Genomic DNA, 24478 nt, shown 5'->3' with positions numbered 1-24478 from the left:
GCCCAGGCTGGTCTTGAACTCGTGGCCTCAAGCGACCCTTCCACTTCGGCCTCCCAAAGTGCTGGGATTACAGATGTGAGCCACTGTGCCTGGTTGGAGTTGTATCTTGAAGGATGGATACCACTGTGAAAGGAGGAAGAGAGAAAGTCCAGGGAAAAGGACAGTAAATGCCAAGGCAGTGAGGCAGGAGGGAGTGTTGTTGATTTATCATAATCATGATGAAAGACTGTATTCTCTGACTCATGATAGGCAAAGTGACTTCATATCAAGTAGAACCAATACTTTTATTTCGAAATGAAATTTTAAAAAATTTGTTTTAATTGAGAAAAAATCACATAATATAAAATTCACTATTTTAAGCTTTGAAATTATACCAATTCAGTGTGTTTGAGTATATTCACGATGTCCTGCAACCATCTCGGCTCACTGCAAGCTTCGCTTGCCAGGTTCAAGTGATTCTCCTGCCTCAGCCTCCCAAGTAGCTGGGATTACAGGTGCCTGCCATCATGGCTGGCTAATTTTTTAAATATTTTTAGTAGAGACAGGGTTTCACCATGTTGGCCAGGCTGGTTTTGAACTCCTGACCTCGGGTGATCCGCCCACCTCTGCCTCCCAAAGTGCTGGGATGACAGGAGTGAACCACCACACCCAGCCTGAAGACTTTTTCTAGTAAGTCCAATGTCTGGACTTCCTTAGTTTCTTTAGAAACTATTGCTTTTTCTCCTTGTGTAGGAGCAATATTTCCTTGACTTTTTTTTACCTAACAGCTATTTGTTGAAGACTGGACATTTTGAGTATTATAATGTAGCAACTTTGGAAATCAAATTCTTCTCCCTCCTCAGGGTTTGTTGCTTCTGCTCTTGTACCTGTTGTTTGTTTGCTTCATGACTTTTCTCCTGAACTGATTTTGTAAAGTCTGTATTCTTTGTTTTGTGTGGCTATGGAAGTCTGTGTTCCATTAGGTTAATGATAACTAATGATTAGACAGAGATTCTCTTAAATGTCTGGAACTAAAAAACCTCCCAGTCTTTGCAGATGAGCAGTGTGTGTGCTGGGGCACACCTTTAGCACTCAGCCAAGCAGTTTCTAACTCTGCCTGAGCCCTTGCTTCCTGCTTGCACAGAACCTGAGGATCAGCCAGAAGTTTATGTTTTCAGCTGTTTCTCAATCATGTGGCCTTTATATTCTCAAGAATATGTTAAGGCTTTTTACAGCCTTTATTTTCCAAAGCATCTCAGTCTCCAGCCTTGCCTCCCAAGCTTTTTAGTTATCTCTTGTTTTCCTCAATTTCTTCTGAACCACTGCATCAGGCAGCTGTGACAAAAACACTTGCCTGTAAACGTTTTTGACATTACACCCCTTTAGCACCCATCAAGTTCCAAGTTAGGCAAGGTAAAGGCAAGCCTTTTGAGCCAGTCTTTGAGGGAGTCACCAGGCAGATGAGAACAAATCATTAGACTTCTTGAGTGAGGTCCATTCTACTCCCTGCCAGTACCCATGCCAGAAATGCAGGCTGTTATTTTCAAGGCTATCACTGAACTGGAGAGCAGGGATGGAAAAGCATAAGTAAAAATGACACACAGCTCTTCCTCTTACTTAAGCACTCCCCTAGTTGAAGCCTTTGGATTTGTATCCAGAATTCTAAGAGTAATACTGACAGTTTTTGCCAGTTCATCCATTGCTTTTATGGAGGGGCAGCCATTTTCACTCTGGAAAACCATAACAGTATAATTAAATGTGTGGAACAGAGGTCAGGTCAGGCCTTGTCAGTTACTACCCATAAGAGCCTGGACAAACTACATTCTTTTTTTGAGCCTCAATGTTCTTATCTTATAAATTGGGAGGGAGGGCAGATAATGATCTATCTGTTTCATAGAGCTGTCATTAGGATGGACTGACAGTGTGTGTGTGTGTAAACTGTACATTGCTATATCAATGTCACTTTAATGTTTTATTGTAAATAGAACCAAGATATGGTATTTATAAACGTTATAAATACCATAAAAGCAAACACTTAAAGACAAAGAAATAGTTTTTCTTTCGTACTATTGTACTATATTGCTTTGTTTTTTTTTTTGAGATGGAGTCTTGCTCTGTCACCCAGGCTGGAGTGCAGTGGCGCGATCTCGGCTCACTGCAACCTCCACATCCTGGGTTCAAGTGATTCTTCTGCCTCAGCCTCCTGAGTAGTTGGGACTACAGATATGTGCCACCACGCTCGGCTAATTTTTTTGTATTTTTAGTAAAGACGGGGTTTCACCGTGTTAGCCAGGATGGTCTAGATCTCCCGATCTCATGATCTCCCTACCTTGGCCTCCCAAAGTGCTGGGATTACAGGCATGAGCCACCATGCCCAGCCACTATATTGTGTTTTTAATTTTTAATTTTGATTGGAATAGACAGTTCATTAACAAGTTATAAATTTATAAGTCAGGAAAGACCATAGAATAAAAATCAGCCACCTCTGACTTCCCCTCCTGGAGACAAATAGTATCACCAACGGCAGGGTGTGTGTACAGGAACATGCAGGTGTATAAACCTTCTGAGATGCTCTGTCTGCTTACCAGCAAATATCAATGTATGTTCTTTCCCTTTTAACATGAATGTAGCATACAGGACACACTGTCCTGCATCCTGCTTTACTGACTTAACAAATCATGGAGATTATTTTATATCAGTCCACAAAGCCAGCACCTTTGCTTCTCTGCTTCTTTTGCGTGCTATTCCATAGACACCCAATAAGTTATTTCAGCAATCTCATATTGGTGAACAGTGTGTGTCTGATCTTTTGCTGTTTACAATCTGTGTGTCAGCGAACAAACATCTATATACATCATTGTTCACAAATGAAGTATATTTATAGGATAAATGCATAGACGTGGAGCTGTTGGATTAAAGTGCATATACATTTTATAATTTTATAAATATTGCCAAAATGTTCTCCATAAAGATTGTACCAGTTTACACTTCCAAAAGCAACATATGCTTGTTTTCTCAACATTACTCCTAAAGACTGTGTTTCTTTTAGACTGCAAGCCCCAAGACTTCAAAGGTACTGCAAAAATCACCCTCGGCAAGACGAATGGTAAGAAAAATAATTTCTTTTCCCTTCCATTAACTCCCTATATAGTCTTCTCTGGCGACATCCACCACATTTATGTATAATGTTGGTCATGAACTATCCTTCAAACTTGACATTTTCAATGTGGCACATAAAGGAATGGTAGAGGGACCTGACTAGCTGATGATTCAGAATGTGTGCCTGGGCCTCCTATACACAGCTACAATGCTGTGGAAAGTTATAGGAGGAATAAGATTATTGCAGTCATCGGTAAGTAATGTCAGAGTGTGCAACGTATTGTATAGGGAGAAGCTTCTGGGGAGCTGGATGAAATAAGACATAGATGATCAAAGGCGAACTTTAAGAGTACAGTCTTGGCTGCAATGAGCCTGGGACTTGGCTCCCACCCAGATCCAAATCCCTCGGTATCTTTTCCTGAACTCCTGCTCTCATGGTCCTTGCTGGTAATGTTAGGAGAATACTGTAAGAACTGACTCTGTTCTAAAATATTTTGTGTTAGTTCCCTAGGGCTGCCCTAACAAGGTACCACAAATGAGCTGGCATAAAACAATAGACATTTGTGATTCTTTCACAGTTCTTGAGGCTGAAAGTCCAAAATCAGGGTGTCAGCAAGCTTGGCGCCTTCTGAATGCTGTGAGAGAAGCACCTGCTTCTTGCCCCTCTCCTCACTTTTGGCGATGCCAGTAATCCGCGGCATTCCTCAGCTGGTCTCAGCCTCCATCTTCACATGGTATTCTTTCTTGTGTCTCCATGTCTCTTCTCCTCTTATAAGGATGCAAGTCACTTGGATTAAGGGCACACCCTACTGCAGTTTAAACCTCATATGTAATGGCCTCATCTTAACTAATTACATCTGCAATGACCTATTTCCAAATAAGGTCACGTTTCGAGGTATTGGGGGGTTAGGGCTTCATTTTGTCTTTTGGGGAGACACAGTTCAAACCATAACATATTTATTCTAGGATATCAATAGAACATTGATAGAATGTGACTCTAGGGAGTCCATTTATATAAATCGTGTACATCACCATCCTTTGAGAAGGTACAGATTTAAAACAATTAAGAGACACTATCTTTCCCACAGCCACCTACACTGCCCTGCAGTGTTTTCAGCACACTTTGAGAGGTCCCATTTCAAGTGCCCATGTGGAATTGAATTTGGACCAGCCATTCATGGCTGCTAACTAAAGAAAGAGGGTATTGGAGAAGCCATATTTTCTAATTGACTCTTAAAATTTTCAAAAGGTTGGTCTTCTTAAAATATATTGAAGTACAGAATTATGCTTAAAGCAGGTTCAGTTAGGAGTTTGTTCAAGAAATGCATAAATAGAAACATTTGATTTTTGTCATAACTCAGTTTTTCCCCCTCAAGATTTTAAGTCATTATAGCAAGACCTGACCATGTGCAGTGAAAGTAAAAACCCAGGTTAAGTTTAGTCATGAGTGAGTCTCCAGCTGAGAAAGAAAGTAATGTTCCATTCTGGTTAATGTTGATCATCGTGATGTGTTTTCCTAATTCAGAGTAGCACTGATTTTCATATCTCTTAAGTGCATCATTGAGCTGATATTCATCCTAGTTTGACAGACTGTACTGAATTTCTCCTCCTTGGCAGTCTGACGTGCCGGAAGGAGTCATACGGGTCCATGCTCCACTTCTCTCCAAGGTGTCCATGGCCATTCAACTCAACAATCAAACCAAAGCCAAAGACATATTGGCAAAATTTCAATATGAAAACAGGTGAGTCAATGTGAATGAAGGTCTCTGCACAAGAAGGAAAACCTTTATCAGATGAATAACTTTCTAGGCATTTACAAATTTGACCTTTTGTAAAATGATAGAACCTGTTGCTTTAGGGAGTTTACCAGTGGATTACGAGAATAAAAAGAGAATGAAGTTAGTAAATATATGATTGCTAACAACAAAAGTTGTTTTTCAAAGGAATTTCTAGAAATGGGATTCTTAATAGGTATTGTCTATCTTCGTAGCTTCATTTATTCAGTGAGTTTTACCTTTTATTTTATTTTATTTTATTTTATTTACTTTTTGAGATGGAGTTTCGCTCTTTTTGCCCAGGCTGGAGTGCAATCGCGCAATCTTGGCTCACTGCACCCTCCGCCTCCTGGGTTCAAGTGATTCTCCTGCCTCAGCCTCCTGGGTAGCTGGGATTACAGGCACGCACCACATGCCTGGCTAATATTTTTGTACTTTTAGTAGAGACGAGGTTTCACCATGTTGGCCAGCCTGGTCTGAAACTCCTGACCTCAGGTGATCCGCCCACCTTGGCCTCCCAAAGTGCTGGGATTACAGGCATGAGCCACTGAGCCCAGCCGAGTTTTACCTTTTATTCGAATGAAAATATAGCAAGTTAGTTTTGTAGATATCTTGATAGTCCTTCAGGAATAACATTTTCCTAGGCTTGCATTGACTTTAACATGCCTATATCAGATAGACATTATGTAGTTAAGTGGATACCATAGCTGTTACTTTCCTTAAAACATACTACTAATAATTCTTAGAATCAGAATGATACTTACAAAAATTATTTTTGCAAATCTGCCATGATCACCTTAAAGGGGCACAGATCATGACAATTTTTGTCTGGACATGCTTACTAAAGAATAAACATTTGTCTTCTTGTTTATAAAGGATGAGAAGCACTCATTTATCCATTGTAGAGCATGTATGATTTGCTGTCTCTAGTGAGACTGATGGATGGCCTTAAAATGAAGCATTCCAATCATGTTGAAAAGAAGTAGCCTTGTTGAGCAAAAAAGCCAATTGTAAAAGTTAACATATTGCATGATTCCACTTATATAACATTTTTTAAATTAAATTTTATTGATGGAGACTAGATTAGTTGCCAGAGGTTGGGAGGGATGATTTGGAAGGGAGATGGTTTTGGTCACTAAAGGCCAACATGAAGGACCCTTATGGTGTTGGAACTTGTGGTGCTGGGATCTTGACTGTGGTGATGGATAACTGACCCTCTATAAAATTCTACTGAAATTAATACACACACACACACAAATGAGTATAAGTAAAACTTGGAAATCTGAATAAGATAGGTAGGTTGTATCAATATCAGTATCCTGATTGTGACATTATGCTGTAGTTCTGTGAATTGTTACCATTGTGGAAAATGGCAGAATACAAAGAATCTCTCTGTATTATGTCTTAAAACCACATGTGAATCTACAATTATCTCAATAAAAATTTAATTTAAAAAAAAAGTAGCCAGTAAAAGTCATCTATGGTGTGAGGTAAGGATGGTAGTTTTTCTACCATCAGGAGAAAAACTTGAGAGATGGGTGCACCAAAATCTCAGAAATTACCACTAAAGGGTGTAGTGGAAGGTAGGGGGTGGAGGAAGGCATAGTGACCAGGAAGGCATGCTGATGGCCTCAAACGTTTTTTTTCTCCTTTTGGTATTAGATTATATGATGTGTTCACTTTGTGAAAATTCATCAAGTTGTATACTTCTGACTTGTACATTTTATATATAATATATACACATATACACACACATTAACCCGTTTTCCACTTGCTCCAAGAATACTGCACTGGCAGCGAGCTGCACTTTCCTTCCTAAATGGAAAATGGGTTAAAAAAGAAAGAGAAGAGTCGACAGAGGCCAACAGGAGCCCCAAACATGTATTCCTCTTCACTATTGGCCTGGACATCTCCACATAGGCAGTCATATAGAGACTTGAAATATCATTCAAGGGATTTGGGTATCCAGTAGACTTCTAGTTACATATACTACAAAACTGACTTTGTACTCTCAAGTAGACCTTTCGTAGAAAGAAAATGTTTCTAATAAAAATATATTAGAACCAATGACTGCAGAGAGACTCAAATCTTTTATAACAACTTGTTCAAAAAATCTTAGTAACTCAGGAATGGAAAACCAAACATCATATGTTTTCACTCGTAAGTGGGAGCTAAGCTATGAGGATGTAAAGGCCTAAGAATGACACCATGGACTTTGGGGAGTCAGGGGCAAAAGGGGGAAGAGGGTGAGGGATAAAAGACTATAAATTGGGTTCAGTGTATACTGCTTGGGAGATGGGTACACCAAAATCTCAGAAATTACCACTACATAATTTACTCATGTAACCAAATACCTGATCCCAAAAAACCTATGGAAAGAAAAAACTTTTAAAATAATAATAATTACAAAAAAATCTTGCCCTATCCATTCTCTTTACTTGTTAGAACTATGGCCTATTTCAGTTTAAGTGTTGTAAACTGGCCCCAATTTTGCATCTTTCACTAGAGGCTTATTTCTGACTGCCTACTCAGACCCCCGTGTGTTTAAGTTAAAAAAGGAGGGAGAAGCCCCATTCCTTCCAGGTACTCTCCCTTACAACTAGAAAACCCTGGATAGTAACACAAAAAGCAGAGAAAGACTCTGAAAGGTGGAAAGAAGAGGCCTTGAGAAATGACACGGTGGTGAGTTCTGGGAGTTTCCTTATCACCTCCCACATATCCCAGACAGAGCACTGCGGAAACTTCCAACCTGCAACTGACAACAGGCACAGATGAAAAAGAGCTCTAAGGAAAGCCTAGCCAAAGGATTAGGTAAAGAGATGGCCTAACCACAGAAAACCTTTCTGGCAATATCTGCCCTACTCCAGCCAAACACCAATAGATAAAACACGCCACCGCCCCATGGTTTCAGTGGATCCAAGCAGGGAATGGATCTGCCATCCACCACCTGCCACCTAACACAACCAGGTGGGTGGTCTGATTCCAAACCAGGGTCATGTCTGCAGGGTCCTGCAGTGAGCTAAGTTTTCACCTTCACCCAGCAGCAATGAAACACAGCAGCAGTGAGGCAGTGCAAGGCAGGCCATTTAGCACAAGTGTCAGTAAGGCCCTGAGGGAGCTGAGCCTCTTCCCCCAACCATATGAGCAAAACTGAACAAGGCAGGCCAAAGCAGAGGTTCCCTGGTGCCCTTACTAGTACCAGTAAGCCCCAGTGGGGAGCTGAGCCTCCACCTGACACCTGGTGGAAAGGGTTAAGATGTGGGAACAATTGACACTCTGCTTCCTCCCCTCCTCTTTTCTGGTGTCAGTGGGGCCCAGTGAGGAGCTGAGCTTCACCCTCAGCCTGCAGCAACAAGGAAGTGTTAGCTTCTGTTTTCCCCCACCCTGGTGGCAGCAGAGCCCAGGAGGGAGCTGATCTTACACTCCCAATTGGAGACAATGAGGCAGAGCCAGTTGGTGTCCTGCTTTCAAAGGGCCAGCAAGAAGCTGAACATACTTGCCCACCCAGACCTTATGCTAAACCTCAACAGGAAGACTACATGCCAAAAAATGAAAATTAAATAAGCCCCAGAGTCTCATCATATCATATCCAAAATGTTCACAATACAACCCAAAATCACTCATAAAAGCAAAATCACAACATGAATGAGAAAAAACAAACCACGAAGTCAACACTAAACTAAATCAAATTTTAGAATTTTCTGACAAGAATTTTATAGCAACTATCACAAAAAATACTTCCACAAGCAATTGTGAATTCTCCTGAAACAAATGACAAAGTAGAAAATATCAGCAAAGAAATAGATGTTCTTTAAAAATACAACAAATGGAAATTTACAGAACTGAAAAATGCAAAAACTGAAGTAAAAAACTTGCTGAATGGGCTCAGTAGTAGGGTGAAGATAACAGCGGATAGAATTAGCAAACTTGAGGACATGTCAATAGAGTTTATCGATTATGAACAACAGAGAGGAAATAAACCGGAAAAAAAAATGAACACAGCCTCAGGGACCTACGGGAGTCTAACAAGTGAGCTAAATATCATACAATCAGAGTCCCAAAAGGAAAGGAAATACAGAGTGAGACTGAAAGAATATTTGAATAAATAATAATGAAATACATCCCCAATTAGGAAAAGGCATCAAACTACATCTTCAAGAAACTGAGTGAACCCAAATGGGATAAACCAAATCTAAACCAAAATAGTATGATTAAACTTGTAAAAATTAAAGACAAAAATCTTTGAAATATCCAGAGAGAAATGAGGACACCAATTCAAATAATAACAGATTTCTCTTAGGAAGCCATGAAGGCTGGAAGGAAGTGGCATAACATTTGTCAAGTACTTAAAGGAAAGAACTGTCAACTGTGAATTCTATATTCAGCAAAAATGTCCTTCTGGAAATGAGGGGGAAATAAACATTCTCAGATGAAGGAAAACTAAGAGATTTGTTGCTAACAAACTGACCCATAAAGGAGAACTGAAGGAAGTTCTTAAACAGAAAGGAAATTATAACAAGGCTTAGAACATCAAAAAGGAGAGGAGAACATCAGAATGGGTACAAACAGGGCTATAAACTATCCTACTTCTCATGCATTTTTTAAATCACATTTGATGAGAGGCAAAAATTACATCATCTGATACATTGCTCAGTGTATGTAGAGGACACACTTAAGACAATTACATTTTAAAATGATGGTGCACCCCCACTCCCTAAGTGGTCTATGCAGAGTGACTTCCTTCCAAAAAATAGTGTGTAAAAAGGGAAAAAGCAACTGTACAGCCAAGAAATCTGACCTCAGTTAGGTGATCGGGTTAATATTAACAGTGATGAGTCATGTTGATAGTATCAAGGTACACCCTTGATATGATAAAAAAAAAAAAAACAGCCCTTTATCTCTGTGGTCTTCCTGCCAAGAACACATAATTCCAATCTAAACATGAGAAAAACATTAGAAAAATCCCAATTGAGGAACATTCTACGAAGTGTCTGAGCAGTACTCCTTGAAACCGTTCAGGTCATCAAAACTAAGGCAACTATGATAAATTATCAGAGCAGTCTAAGGAGACCTGACTACTATATTAGTTTCCCAGTGCTGCCATAACAGATTACCACAAATTGGGTAGCTTAAAAGGTGGAAATGTATTCTCTCATAATTCAGGATTCCAGAAGTCTGAAATAAAGATGTCAGCAGGGTTGATTCCTTCTAAAAGCTCAGCAGGAGAAACTCTGCCATGCCTCCCGCATAACTTTTGGTGGTTGCCAGCAATCTTGGCATTCCGTGGCTTGAGACACATCATTTCAATCTCTTCTCCCATCTTCACATCATCTTTACTCATTTTAGGTGCCCCCTAAATCCAGGATGATTTAATCTCACAATCTTTAATTACATCTGCAAATACCCTGTTTCCAAATAAGGTCAAATTATGAACTTCAGGGTGGGCATGAATTTTGGGGGACACTGTTCAGCACCGTGCAATTACTAAATGTAATGTGAAATTCTGGATAGGATCCTTGAACAGAAAATGAACATTAGGTTAAAATGAAGATAATCGGAATAAAGTATGGACTTTAGTTAATAATAATGTATCAATATTGGTTCATTAATTGTAACAAATGTACTATATTAATATTAGATATTTATAATGGGGGAATGGTGTGGGGCATATGGGATCTGCCTATACCATTGTCATAGTTTTTCTGTAAATCTAAAAGAGTTCTAAAATTAAATATTTATTTTAAAATTGTTTCTAGGATCCTACCAGTTTTTTTAAAACCACCACTTTTCAATGGTAGAATAATTTCAGAGTAAAATAGGTAAAATTTAGTTATGCTAGAATATCAGGATTATCTTTCTATTTTAAAAATGAAATCTATGCATACATCAGTGGTCCTCTTTTAACTTATGTGATTTTGAATTCAAAGAACTGATAATAAATAGAACTATTACACTCATTTGAATGGCTATCTTAAAAAAATAAATAAATAAAAATAACAAGTGCTGGCGAAGATGAGAAGAAATCTTGTGCACCACTGGTGGGAAGTGGGAATGTAAAATGCTACAGCCACTGTAGAAAACAGTAGGGTAATTCCTCAAAACATTACAAATAGAGTTACCATATGATCCAACAATTCCACCTGTGGGTACGCGGCCAAAAAATTGAAAGCAGGGGCTCATGGAGACATTTTACTCTCATGTTCACAGCATTATTCACAATAGTTAAAACATGGAAGCATCCCAAGTATTCATCAACAGATGAACGGATAAGCAAAATATGGTATATACATATAATGAAATATGATTCAGCCATAAAAAGGAAAGAAATTCTGACATATGCTACAACATGGATGACTCAAGAACATTATGCTGATGAAATAAGCCAGTCACAAAAGGATAAACACTATGTGACGCCACTTAAGTTATGGTCAGAATCATAGAGACAGAATAGAATGGTGGTTGCTAGGGCCAAAGAGGAAGGGGAAAATGGGGAATTATTGTTTAATAGGCATACAGTTTCAGTTTTACAGATAAAAAGAGTTCTGAAAACAGATGCTGGTTATGCTTGTACAACATTATGAATATATTTAATACCACTAAACTATACACTTAAAAATTGCTAATGTGATACATTTTGTTATATGTATTTTACCATGATAGAAATATAAAAATTTTTAAAGGAATAAATACAATTAATGTTTTAAGTGTGAGGATAAAGAGAACTAATGAAAGTACACATCATTTATTAGTAAAACATCAATACCAGTAAACTGCAATAAGTTACACATGTACTGTAATATCCAGAGAAGCCACAAACATAGCCATACAAAGCAATATACTCAAAAATTCTGTAAATAAAACAAGATAGAATCCAGAAAGATAGGCTGGGCACGATGACTCATGCCTGTAATTCCAGCACTTTGGGAGGCCGAGGCGGGTAGATCACGAGGTCAGGAGTTCGAGATCAGTCTGGCCAACATGGTGAAATACCGTCTCTACTAAAAATACAAAAATTAGCTGGGCGTGGTGGTGGGCGCCTGTAATCCCAGCTACTCGGAGGCTGAGGCAGAGAACTGCTTGAACCCAGGAGGAGGAGGTTGCAGTGAGCCGAGATCACGCCACTGCACTCCAGTCTGGGTGACAGCAAGACTCCATCTCAAAAAAAAAAAAAAAAAGAATCCAGAAGGATAGACCAAATCCTGGGCCATAAAACAAACCTCAACAAATTTAAAATAATTGAAATCGTACAAAACATCTTCTCTGACTATAAAGGTATCAAAAACTAGATATCAGTAACAGAAGGAGAACATGAAAACCTCTAAACACTTTAAAACTAAACCAGATACTTCTCGATAATCTGCAGGTCAAATAGGAAGTCTTAAGCAAAATAAAAAAAATACCTAGAATGAAAGTAAAACTGTAACATATAAAATTATGTGATGGCTGGGCACAGTGGCTCACGCCTATAATCCTAGCACTTTGGGAGACCGAGGCAGGCGGAATACCTGAGGTCAGAAGTTCGAGACCAGCCTGGCCAACATGGCGAACTCTCATCTCTAGTAAAAATATAAAAATTAGCTGGGCGTGGTGGCAGGCACCTGTAATCTTAGCTACTCAGGTGGCTGAGGCAGGAGAATCGCTTGAACCTGGGAGGCAGAGGTTGCAGTGAGCCAAAACCACACCACTGCACTCCAGCCTGGGTGACAGAGTGAGACTCTGTCTCAAAAATGAATAAATAAATAAAATTTAAAAAATAAAATTATGTGGGATGCAGCTAAAGCTGTGCTGAGAGAAGAATTTATAGCAGTAAATGCTTATGGTAGAAATGAAAGATCTCAAATCAACTGTCCAAGTTCCTACCTCTAAAAACTACAAAAATAAGAGCAAAATATACCTAAAGCAACCAGAAGGAACAAATAAATAAAGATAAACAGAAATAAGTGAAATTAAAAACAGGAAAACGAGAAAGATCAGTGAAACAAAAAGTTGGTTCTTTTAAAAAACAATAAAATTGATAAACTCCTAGAAAGACTAACAAAGATAAAAGGATGACACAAATCAAGAATATCAAAAACAGGATGGGATATCACTAATATAGTACTTCCATTAAAGGGATAAAAAGGATTACTGTAACAACTTTATAGCTAATAAATTCAAAAACTTAGAATGGACCAATTCCTCAAAAGCCACTAATTACCAAAATACAACCAAAATGAAATTGACTAGCTGAATAGTGCTATAGCCATTAAAGAAATTGAATCTATAATATTAAAGTTTTTAAAACCTCTCCAAGCCCAGATGGTTTCACTGGAGAATTCTAGCAAACATTTAAAGAATTAACACTAATCTAGAACAGTCTTTTCTAGAAAATAGAAGAAGGAGGAATACTCCCTAACTCATTTTATGAAGCTTGTATTAATACCCTGATGCCAAAAAAAAGTCATAAAAAAAAACAAAAGCCCTACAGACCAGTATCTCTCATAAATTTAGAATTTAAAAATTATCAGCAAAATAGCGAATCTAACCCAGCATTTATTAAAAGAATCATACACCATAAACCAACTGGGATTTTTTTTCAGGCACGCAAGGTTGATTTAACGTTAAAAAAATCAATGTAATTAGCCATATCAACAGGAGAAACCATACAGTCATTTCAATTGATACGGAAAAAAGCCTTTGACAAAATCCAATACCGAGTCATGATAAAAACTCTCAGAAAACTAGGAAAAGAGGAGAACTTAACTTGATAAAGATTATCTACAAAACCTACAGCTAACATCATCCTTAACAATGAAGGATTGAATGCTTTCCCTCTAAGAGCACGAATAAGGATGCCCACATTCATCAATCTCATTCAACATACTACTGGAATATTAAGTCACCGTAGTAAGGGAAAGAAAAGAAATGGGAGGCATACAGGTTATAAAGGAAGAAATAAAAGTCTATTTGCAGATGACCTAATTATCTACATATAAAATTTCACAAAATAAAAATTTAAAAAGACCTAGAAGTAATAAGTCAGTTCAGTAAGATCACAGGATACAAGATTAACACACAAAAATCAATCACATTGGAACATGTGGAAACCAAATTTAAAACCAAAAGTAAAAACACAATACCCTTTACAGTCACTCTAAAAATAAATACTTAAGTATAAACTTAAGTAAACCTTTACAGGATCTGTACACTGAAAATTACAAAATGCTGGTGAAAGAAATTAAAGAAGACCTAAAGAAATGGAGAAACATATCATTTTCATGGATTGGAAGATAACACAGTAAAGATATCAATTCTCCCCAAATTGATCTATGAGTTTAATGCAATTCCTGTCAAAATTCCAGCAAGATACTTTGTAAACATGCACAAGCTTATTCTAAAAATATATATGGAAAAGCACAGGCCCTAGAATAACTAAAATATATTGAAAAAGAAAAATAAAGTAGGAGGAATCACTCTACTAGATATTAAGGCCGATTATATAAAAGGTAGAATAATCAAGATAGTATGATATTGGTGGAAGGATAGACACTTAGATCAATGGAATAGAATACAGAACCCAGAAACTGACCTACACAAATAGGCCCATCTGATTTTTAAAAGATTTTTATTGTAAACTATACATAACATAAAAGTATGTTTTAACCATTTCAAAGGGACAGTTCAATGGCACTAAGTACATTCACATCGTTGTGCAACCATCCCCGTCATTCATACCCAAAATCTTTTTCTCATCCCACACTGAGACTCTATACCCATTCTCCCTGCCTTTAGCCACTGGCAACCATTCTTCCCCTTTCTGTCTCTCTGAATTTAACTATTCCAGCAACTGATTTTGAGAAAAGTACAAAAGCAATTTGATGGAGGAAGCCTTTTCAGTAAATGGTGTTGTAGCAATGGACGTCCATAGGCAAAAAATAAATAAATAAACCTTGATCTAAACCTCACACCTATTCAAAAATTAACTCGAAATGGATCACAGACTTAAGTGTGTAGTGTAAAACTATAAAACCCTTAGAAAATAATGTAGGAGAAAACATTTATGATCTAAAACTAAAGAGTTCTTAGAGCTTGACATAAAAAATGTGACCCATAAGAAATAAAATTGATAAATTGACCTCACCAAAATGGAAAACTTATACTCTAAAAGACCATGTGAATAGGATGAAAAGACAAACTAAGGACTGGGATGAAATATTTGCAAAACCACATATCCAACTATGTGGACTAGTATCTAGAATATATAAATAAAACACTCAAAGTTCAACAGTTAAAAAAAACAAACAATCCAATTTGAAAGTGGGCAAAAGACATGAACAGACACTTTACACTAAGGAGATACAGATTACTTTTCACCAAAGAGATAAACAAATGGCAAATATGCCCATGAAAAGATGTTCAACATCGTTGGCCATTATGGAAATGGAAATTAAAACCACAATTGCATATTACTACACACCTGTGAGAATGGCTAAAATAAAAAATAGTGACAACACCAAATACAGGCAAAGATACAGAGAAACGGGATCACTCATTCATTTCTGGCGGGAATGTCAATAGTGCAGTCACTCCATAAAATAATTTGGCAGTTTCTTAAAAAACTAAATCTCCAACTGCCATATGACCCAGCACTGACACTCCTAGGCATTTATCCCAAAGAAATGAAGACCATGTTCACACAAAAACCTGTTCACAAATGCTGAGAGCAGCTTTATTTGTACAGTCAAAAACTGGAAAAAAAAAAAAAAAGCCTAGGTGTCCTTCAACAGGTGAGTGACTACAGAAACTGGCTCATCTATACCATAGAATACTACTCAGCAATAAAAATGCAGCAACTTGGGTAGATCTCTAGGGATTTATGCCAAGTGGGGAAAAAAAGGCAATACAAAAATGTTTCATACTGTGTGTTTCCATTTGTTTAACCTTTGTGAATTGTCCAACTTACAGAAATGTAGAATAGGGTAGTGCTGCTGGGGGTAAGGGATGGAGATAGGGTAGGATGGGGAGAAGGAGTGAATGTGGCTATAAAGAGGCAACAGGGGGTGCCTTGTGGGGCTGGAAATGTTCTGCATCTTCCCTGAATGGGTGTCAACATTCTGGTCATGATACTGCACTAGAGTTTTGTGAGATGTTACTATTGAGAGAAATCGGTGTAGGGTGCACAGGATGCACCTGTATTACTTCTTACAACTACGTGTGAATCTACAGCACCTCAAATGAAAGTTCAATTAAACAAAAAACAACAACAAAAAGAGGGCACACTTGCATCTTCCTCACAGTGGAGAGGCCAGGACAATCATTTGAAGTAACCAAGCTGAAAGTCACTCCTTGATGGGGATGGAGGTCAGCGATGGTCATTCAGACTCTTCTAACCCAGCATTCTAGTCTAGGGTGGAAAAATTAAATTGAGCGATAGTTTCCTGTGACTTGCTTTTATTTTATTTTATATTTTATTTTATTTTATTTTATTTTATTTTATTTTATTTTCGAGATGGAGTTTCACTCTGTCGCCCAGGCTGGAGTGCAATGGCACGATCTCCACCCACTGCAACCTCCTCTTCCCAGGTTCAAGCAATTCTCCTGCCTCGGCCTCCTGGGTAGCTGGAACTACAGGCACACGCCACCACGCCCGACTGATTTTTTGTATTTTTAGTGGAGGTGGGATTTTGCCATGTTACCCAGGCTGGTCTCAAACTCCTGACCTCAGATGATCCACCCGCCTCAACCTCCCAAAATGCTAGAATTACAGGCATGAGCCACCGTGTCCGGCCGTGACTTGCTTTTATTATGGGGCAGAGACTTGCAGTGAAGTCAGCCTTAGACACCTTGCAAAGCATGAGGCAAACTGAGAAATGTGACATTGGCTGATAATTCCATTCAATTTTTTGGCAAATGCAGAGATAAAACCTGACTTCTTTTGGATTGAGAGTAATATGGCCAATGACAAGGCAGTATTAAACACGCAGCTGCTCCGTGGCCAGCCTTGATGTGTCAGTAACAGTAACTAACCTGAAATGGAGCAGGCAGCTGTGGCCTGAATGGGCTCTATGTAGTGGAGCGCTGTGGCTGCCCATCCTGGTGGGAGCAGTCCCATCCTCCCTGGGCCTCAGCTTCTTGTCTGTGTCAGACGGAAAAACAATTATTTTTATCATAACTTCAGTCATGATACAGTTTTGTGGGACACATTTCGTCAAGGCAGAATGAATTATTTGTTGCCTGGTTATTTAACATGCATTTTTACCTCAGATCAGGAAAAAGTACTAAAATTATATTACTTTCTCATTTTTTTCAGTCATGGTTCATCAGAATGTATTAAGATTCAGAACCAAAGGTTATATGAAGTTGGAGGAAATATAGGTAAGCATACTGTAATAATTTCTACTGCTAAATTCTCTGATTACTCTAAAAGAAATATGTTGCTATTATCATAAAGGTATATTTTATGAATTTCTCAGATAAAAACTAAAAATCAGTAGGTTTCTGATATTTTTATCTCATGTGGGAACAGTTGCACAACTTTTCTAAAATGTTTTCAAAATTTAAATGAGAATATTTTAATGTTGATATGGAGTAGGCTTGGGTCTTTTCTTTTCTTTTCTTTTCTTTTTTTTTTTTTGAGACAGAATCTTGCTCTGTTGCCCAGGTTGGAGTGCAGTGGCGTGATCTTGGCTCACTGCAACCTCCGCCTCCCGGGTTCAAGTGATTCTCCTGCCTCAGCCTCCCTAGTAGCTGGGATTGCAGATGCCCGCCACCACGCCCAGACAATTTTTATATTTTTAGTAGAGACGGGGTTTCACCATGTTGTCCAGGCTGGTCTCGAACTCCTGACCTCAAGTGATCCACCCGCCTCGGCCTCCCAAAGTGCTGGGATTACAGGTGTGAGCCACTGTGCCCGGCTGGCTTGGGTCTTTTCAATGTGATTTGAAGTTGGAAAGTCTCTCTGGAGACTCAGTGCAAAACAAAGAGAATACTGTAAGAACTTTCAGAAGCATGACACCATTTTGATTAACTTTACTATTTTAACTCTCCTCCCAAATTCATTCTTTCTATTTCCCTGGGGGAGCAGGGGAGGAATCAGCAAAACTTCCCCGCTTGGTCTGTGAATATCCTCACAGCCCCATGGGTGCTCCGTGCTCCCACTGAGGGCAGTGCCTCCTCTCACCAGCACCCTCCACTCTCCCACACCATCAGCCTTTCCCTCCCAACTGTAGCATTTCCATCTGCATTTTAAATATTGGCAATTTCCCTCACCTTTATGAAATTATTTCTTCACCCCCCTTTAAGTCTACTCCCATTTCTCTGTTCCACCTTACAGCAAAAGCTTCTTGAATCAGTGTCTACGCTCCAATTTCTTCCTCCTTGTTATCTCTTGAAGCCACTCCAGGCACACTCTGCCCCTCAGCACTTCACCAGAATCACCCTCTTGTCATGGTCACCAGACAACTCGTCTGTTTTTAGAACTGCCTGAGTTGATCTTTCCCTCCTTTGAAGAACACTTTCTTCACCTGACTTCAAGGATGCCCTAAGCTTCTGACTGTCTTCCCACTTTTCCTAGCTGCGCTGCTGGAGACCCTGTGCCCCTTATTTCTTGTCCTCTCAGCCTCTCAAGGTTGGAGAACGGTAGGGTTCAGTCCTCGGAACTCTCCTGTATTTGCACTTGCCTTCCTTGGCGAGCTCAATCCATCTCACTGCTTTAAATACACCTGTATGTGGATGCCACTGAGATTTCTATCCCACGGGTCCCTTTAAACACTAAACCTGTAAATCCAATCACCTGACAGGGTTGGATCTGAGGCCTCTGCATTTGCTCTGACTTTTCCCCAGGATGCCCTCCCTCCAGACAGCCTCACTTCTCAGTCCCTGGTCTCTGCCAGGTCTTTGCGGATAAATCAGCTTCTCAGCGAGACCCTCCTTCCTCGCACCCTCCCGAACATGCCTTCCATGCTTGGTCTTTCTCTCATGTTCTTATCACCAGTGGACTTACTTGATATCATGTTTGTTTGTTAGTTGCCTTGTGCTGCTCTTAGACATGGCTGTAAACCCAGCCCCTAGAATAGTGCCTGGCGCATTATTAATATTTGGTAAGTGAATGAATCAAGCAACCTAGCACTCACACAGCTCTTGGTAGTTTTGTTTTTTTTTTGTTTTGTTTTGTTTTTTGAGACGGAGTCTCGCTCTGTCGCCCAGGCGGAGTGCGGTGGCGCGATCTCGGCTCACTGATCTCGGCTCACTGCAAGCTCCGCCTCCTGGGTTCACGCCATTCTCCTGCCTCAGCCTCCCTAGTAGATGGGACTACAGGCGCCCGCCACCGCGCCCGGCTAATTTTGCTAGAGATGGGGTTTCACTGAGTTAGCCAGGATGGTCCCGATCTCCTGACCTTGTGATCCGCCCACCTCGGCCTCCCAAAGTGCTGGGATTACAGGCGTGAGCCACCGCACTCGGCCAGCTCTTGGTAGTTTTGTTTGAGACTTCAGCATACATTTCAAGCACACTGCACGTAAAGACTTTCGAATACGTTTGCCCCAGGAAATGATCTTTTAGTTGTTACCATTTTGGGATTTCCTGCCCATGGGCTTTACATCCATAGTAAAGAAACAAAATGACCATTCCTAAAATGAACTTGACTTGAATCTTCTCTAGCTCTGGTCAAGTACCTATCTATAAAACCACTGGAGGACATGTATTAGCATATAAATGATGAGTTTATACCTGAAACAAGTTCTTGCCATATTTTTCTTTTCTTTTCTTTTCTTTCTTTCTTTCTTTTTTTTTTTTTTTTTTTGAGACGGGATCTCACTCTGTCACCCAGGCTGGAGTGCAATGGTGCGATCTTGGCTCACTGCAACCTCAGCCTCCCAGGTTCAAGTGATTCTCCTGCCTCAGCCTCCCCAGTAGCTGGAATTACAGGCGCCTACCACCACACCTGGCTAATTTTTGTATTTTTAGTAGACATGGGGTTTCACCATGTTGTCCAGGCTGGTCTCAAACTCCTAACCTCAAGTGATCCACCTGCCTCAGCCTCCCAAAGTGCTGGAATTACAGGTGTGAGCCACTGCGCCCAGCCCTTGCCATAATTTTCTAATTGATGCCATGAAGCAAGGGAACAATTTGCCTGTGATGGTATGTCTGCTTTCTTCCAAAATTTCACATGAGATTTGTTTGATATACCCATACTTCACAGTCTTAAAGAAAGAAAAAAAAAAAGAAAGGAGAGAGGGAGAAGAGGGAAGAAGAGTTTGTTAAGAAACCTTAACATATGTCTACTTACTTTGGCCAAGAAACCTATATTAACCTTATTTGAACCTCACAAACACACACAGACACATATGTGTGCGCACGCACACACACACAAATGTACACTAATTCTCTGATCTTTCTCTTTCTTTTAGGAGAGCATTGCTTGGATCCAGATGCTTATATATTGGATGTATATCGTATAAATCCTCAAGCAGAATGGGTGATTAAACCCCAACCAAGTTCTTAAAATATCCTCGAGATAGCTGCTATCATGTATTATATGCCAAAAAGATCCTACATTTTGGTAGGGAAAAAACAACACTGTGTTTGACGTATTTGTTCCTACAGCATTCTCAGTATTTCTGGCCCTCAGCAGTGGGCATTGTAAGCATGAACTATGGAAGAGGCGCTGGTTCACCAATTCAGCTGAAGCTTTCTCATGACTTTTTTTTTATAAAAGTAAAGGAAAGATGATGTGGTCCTTCCAGAAGAAAGACCAATCTAGAATATGGAACTCTAGTCACTTCTAGTATTTCAACTTCCTAGCAGAAATGAACTTGGCCCTAGACCTAGGGATAAGCAATGTTCTTTATGTAGCCGATGCTACGAAACAAAAGAGGTGAAAGAGACCCTTTTTTATACTTAATGTACATATATTGACTTTTTGAGCAAGAATGCCAGAAATAGCCTTCATTTCTACCCTGCAAAATAATCCAGATCTGCTTTCTAAAATGAATCAGTTTCTAAAGTGAAACATGCAATATTTATGCTCTGACTGACTCCTGAATTGGAAGAGGAAGAACTTCTGTTTACAGAAAACTGTATTGTTATATATGTCAGGCTGTGTATTGTGACTATCAGCATTCTGGTGCAAATGAACTTTTCTCCATCATCGACTGTGGAAAATTGATACTTTTAAAGCATATTCTTCTATGAGCACAGGTCCTCCTAGTGAAGCTTAGTTTGACAAAGGGTGTCATATGCTTTCCTAACCTGATTTGTAGTTAACATTCACAGAGCCTACATTTTCTCATTATGGTTATGATGCTCAGTATCTTTCCAAGTGCCAGGCACGGGCTTCCTTTTCTGATCAAACATACCATTTTTTATATTTCACAACTATAGACAGTCACTTCTGCAGTCCCAATTTAAAAATGCAGAACTGCTTTATCCAAGAATGCTGAAAAATACTGTTCTATCCAGGTTTCCTAAACTATAAAAGCAGATTTTGCTTTTGTTTGTTAATCATAGGCATGGCCGAGCATTGTGGATTAGCCTGAGGCTTAAAATCAGATGCATGTCTGGTAAGATGACCACTGTCTCACTATCAAGAGCCTGCAGAGCCATTTTCCAGACCTGTGATTGCCCAGAACACATAGTCCCCACGTTTCTAATTTGGAGCAAATCTAAAAGGTGCTGAGGGATTGGACAGCTCTGACTTTCCTCGAGACTATGGATATAGTCCTTCTCGGATTAGCTGGAAATGGGGACAGAGTTCTCATTTATCCCAGACATATACATTGGCTTTTTTGGAATCTACAGATTGAGATTTTGATGAATTTATATTGGTTTTAATGAGACCCAAATGACTCTCTCTTAACAATTCAAGCAGTAGACAAAGTTGCTCACAAATACAGAAAACATCTTTTTGTCTACTTCGCAAGTCTCAAAACGTGATAATATTTAAGCCCATTTGTAGAAGAAATCTTGTATATACTATATTACACCTTGATATCTATACAAAACATCGCTTATATTAAAACATGTAGATAACTTTCTGGCATTTAGAATTTTGTTCCATTCATTTGATTTGTTCATCTGAGAATTTTTTTTTTTTTTGCCTGAAAACCCATTAAAAGAAAACGTGCCTTCTATATAAGTTTATGTTTATTCCTACATTTTATTCATTTTTAATGTATGGGTAATTGGTGGCACGTGACTTTACATAATGACTTTCTAGACTCTGAAAAAAATGCTTTTATCATTTTTGCAATTCAGACAAGGGTAAACATTTTACTTTATGTAATTGCCACATCCCAAGATGTAAAACGGCAGTAATTTATGACCACGTATGGAAGAAATTCTTCAAATAGCTACCTTACATTTCTGCGTATATATGAAAACTGAGTGATATTTCTCAGTGTATTTCCTTGCATTTGAATGGTTCAATTCTGTTGTGTTTATGTAGAAAATTCACAAATCTGTTCATTTAATTTTTTAATTTGAGAATTTTTATTTCTTTTGACTGAAAACACATTAGAACCTACGAGTAAATTCTGAAGGTTTTAAGATTTACTTCAGCTTGTCACCAGTTTCAAATAAATCCCTAATAGGTAACAAGTAAAATACAATTTCTTATCTACTTTCATGTGGTTTTAAATGGCAGGGACTTCGCTGAGTCAGTAAGTATAATCACTCTAGTTTATTCAAGGATGTGTGACAACTTTCAACTTCCATACGTATATATGTATGTATGGAAGGGCATGTCAATACTAGTATCATTGGATATAACTTTGATTCTTAATCAGAGGGCAAATTCATTAGAGAAGAATTTTTAGTAGATACACAGACTAATATTTGTGTGGAGGTTCTTTTGACCAATTTTATTCCTAAGAATAAACAAACCCCTACAGTTAAAATGCAAAGATGCCTGTCATCTAAGTATTGAAAGAATTTTTGCCTTATCAAGAGTTGTTTTTTAAAAATTTAATAAATTCATAAAAACGACTCATATCTTTGCAAACAAAAGAAGGGCAGATACTGGGCTTCTACATGCTATCCTTAAGAGCTTCTCCCCCTCACCCATTCCTAGTGCTCTTGGTATACACTTGGGAAAATAATGTCCTCCAGGAGAAAGTGTCAGAGGGAACTAACATTTTAGGAATGCTTATTCAGAAAAAAATCCTAGAGTTGATTCATTGTTTTCCTCCATCCTGCAAAAGAAGATCCCTTTGTTAAGCAGCTCACTTGGAAATATGATTCTTGGAGTCAATGATGTCTAAACAAACTGGATTATCAACTATTTACAACGTCTATACAGTATAAACTACCTCACTTGCCTTTCTTGGGAAAAAAAAAATGAATGGACTTTAACAATTGCTGTTACAAACTGTGCCTGAATCTTATTATTTAAATCACTTCAGTTAGCTTTCAGTGTATGTTTAATAATATACATTTAATGATGAAAAATATTTTCAGCAAAGCTTTAAAACCAGAAATACTGTGTAACTGTGATCTATGTGGTATACTCTGAGAGAATTCTGTGTCCTGCTCATTGTCTTGAGTTTCTAACCATGTGCAGATGCAAGCGTTCAGGAGTAGGAATTAATGTCCATCTTTTCTTTCAGGCATTTTCATCTGCTGTCCACGTATTTCACTTGACTAAAAGCTCATGTGAGTTAAAATGTCCCTTCTTCCTAGCGAGCATATTTCAACTGTTCTTCATAAATGTTTATGTGCCTTAAAAGACTTTATGTTAAAGGATTAAATAGTTTCTCTGACAGGCAGTTTTTAACTGTTTTCCACAAATAAAAATGATATGTCATGGGATTAAAATGTTTGTTTTCAAGCATTTTTAACAGTTTTACACACTTACATACACCTTAATTAAAAATTTTTTTTCTGTCAGACATTTACCAACTATTTTCTAAAACTAATTTGATTGACAAATCATGACACTAGAAAACGCCAATGTTTTATGTCTTTGCCCATCTCAAAAGCTAATATTGATTCTTCTGTTCCATCAGCTTTCATTGTTAAGTAGAATATGTATGTTGCATTTTATCCATAAGAAATAAAGAGAAAAAAACTAAAAACATTGTATGAGAATTCTTCTACTTCACTATTCCAAGGGCACAGTGATGCTAGGGATGATTTTGCCTTAAGGAAATATTTGGCAATACCTGGAAACAGATGTTGTTTCCAAATGTTCTTGTTTTTGAAGAGTAACATCAGTTTTTCAGCACCGGGGCGTGAGAGGATGCTGCCAGCCTCTGATGGGTGAGAAGCCAGGGATGCTGCTGATCCCGCTCCAGTGCACAGGACAGCCCTGCAACATAGAATTATCCAGCCTGGGCCTGGCGCGGTGGCTCACACCTGTAATCCAGCACTTAGGGAGGGCGAGGTGGGCAGATCACCTGAGGTCAGGAGTTTGAGACCAGCCTGGCCAACATGGTGAAACCTCATCTATAGTAAAAATACAAAAATTAGCCAGGCGCAGTGGCATTTGCCTGTAATCCCAGCTACTTGGGAGGCTGAGGCAGGAGAATCACTTGAACCCAGGAGGCGGAGGTTGCAGTGTGCCAAGGTGGCACCACTGTACTCTAGCCTGGAAGAAAGAGCAAGACTCTGTCAAAAAAAAAGAAGAATTATTCAGTAGTGCCAAGATTGAA

At 38.8% G+C, this 24478-nt stretch overlaps 1 protein-coding gene across 9 annotated transcripts in view; it reads left to right on the top strand.

Moving 5' to 3' along the window:
- The window catches only part of ARHGAP28 (Rho GTPase activating protein 28), a 184259-nt gene extending 160357 nt beyond the window's left edge, over positions 1-23902 (top strand). For 6 of the 9 annotated variants that reach the window (XM_009433673.5, XM_009433672.5, XM_009433676.5 and 3 more), the window contains 4 exons: positions 3029-3085; positions 4696-4820; positions 17143-17207; positions 20240-20406. In XM_009433673.5, the coding sequence (XP_009431948.1) occupies positions 3029-3085; positions 4696-4820; positions 17143-17207; positions 20240-20334 (342 nt within the window). In that variant the 3' untranslated portion in view covers positions 20335-20406. Of the gene's footprint in view, positions 1-3028; positions 3086-4695; positions 4821-6634; positions 6844-17142; positions 17208-20239; positions 20407-23434 lie in introns of those variants that run through there. The other 3 variants (XR_001711230.4, XR_010152026.1, XM_054672315.2) reach the window with 2 other exon arrangements.
- The last annotated feature ends 576 nt before the right edge of the window (positions 23903-24478 follow it).

This window comes from Pan troglodytes, chromosome 17 (assembly GCF_028858775.2).
Source record: "Pan troglodytes isolate AG18354 chromosome 17, NHGRI_mPanTro3-v2.0_pri, whole genome shotgun sequence".
Classification (NCBI taxonomy): domain Eukaryota; kingdom Metazoa; phylum Chordata; class Mammalia; order Primates; family Hominidae; genus Pan; species Pan troglodytes.
Note: the sequence above shows the minus strand (reverse complement) of the source record. Positions and strands in the feature narration are given on the sequence as shown.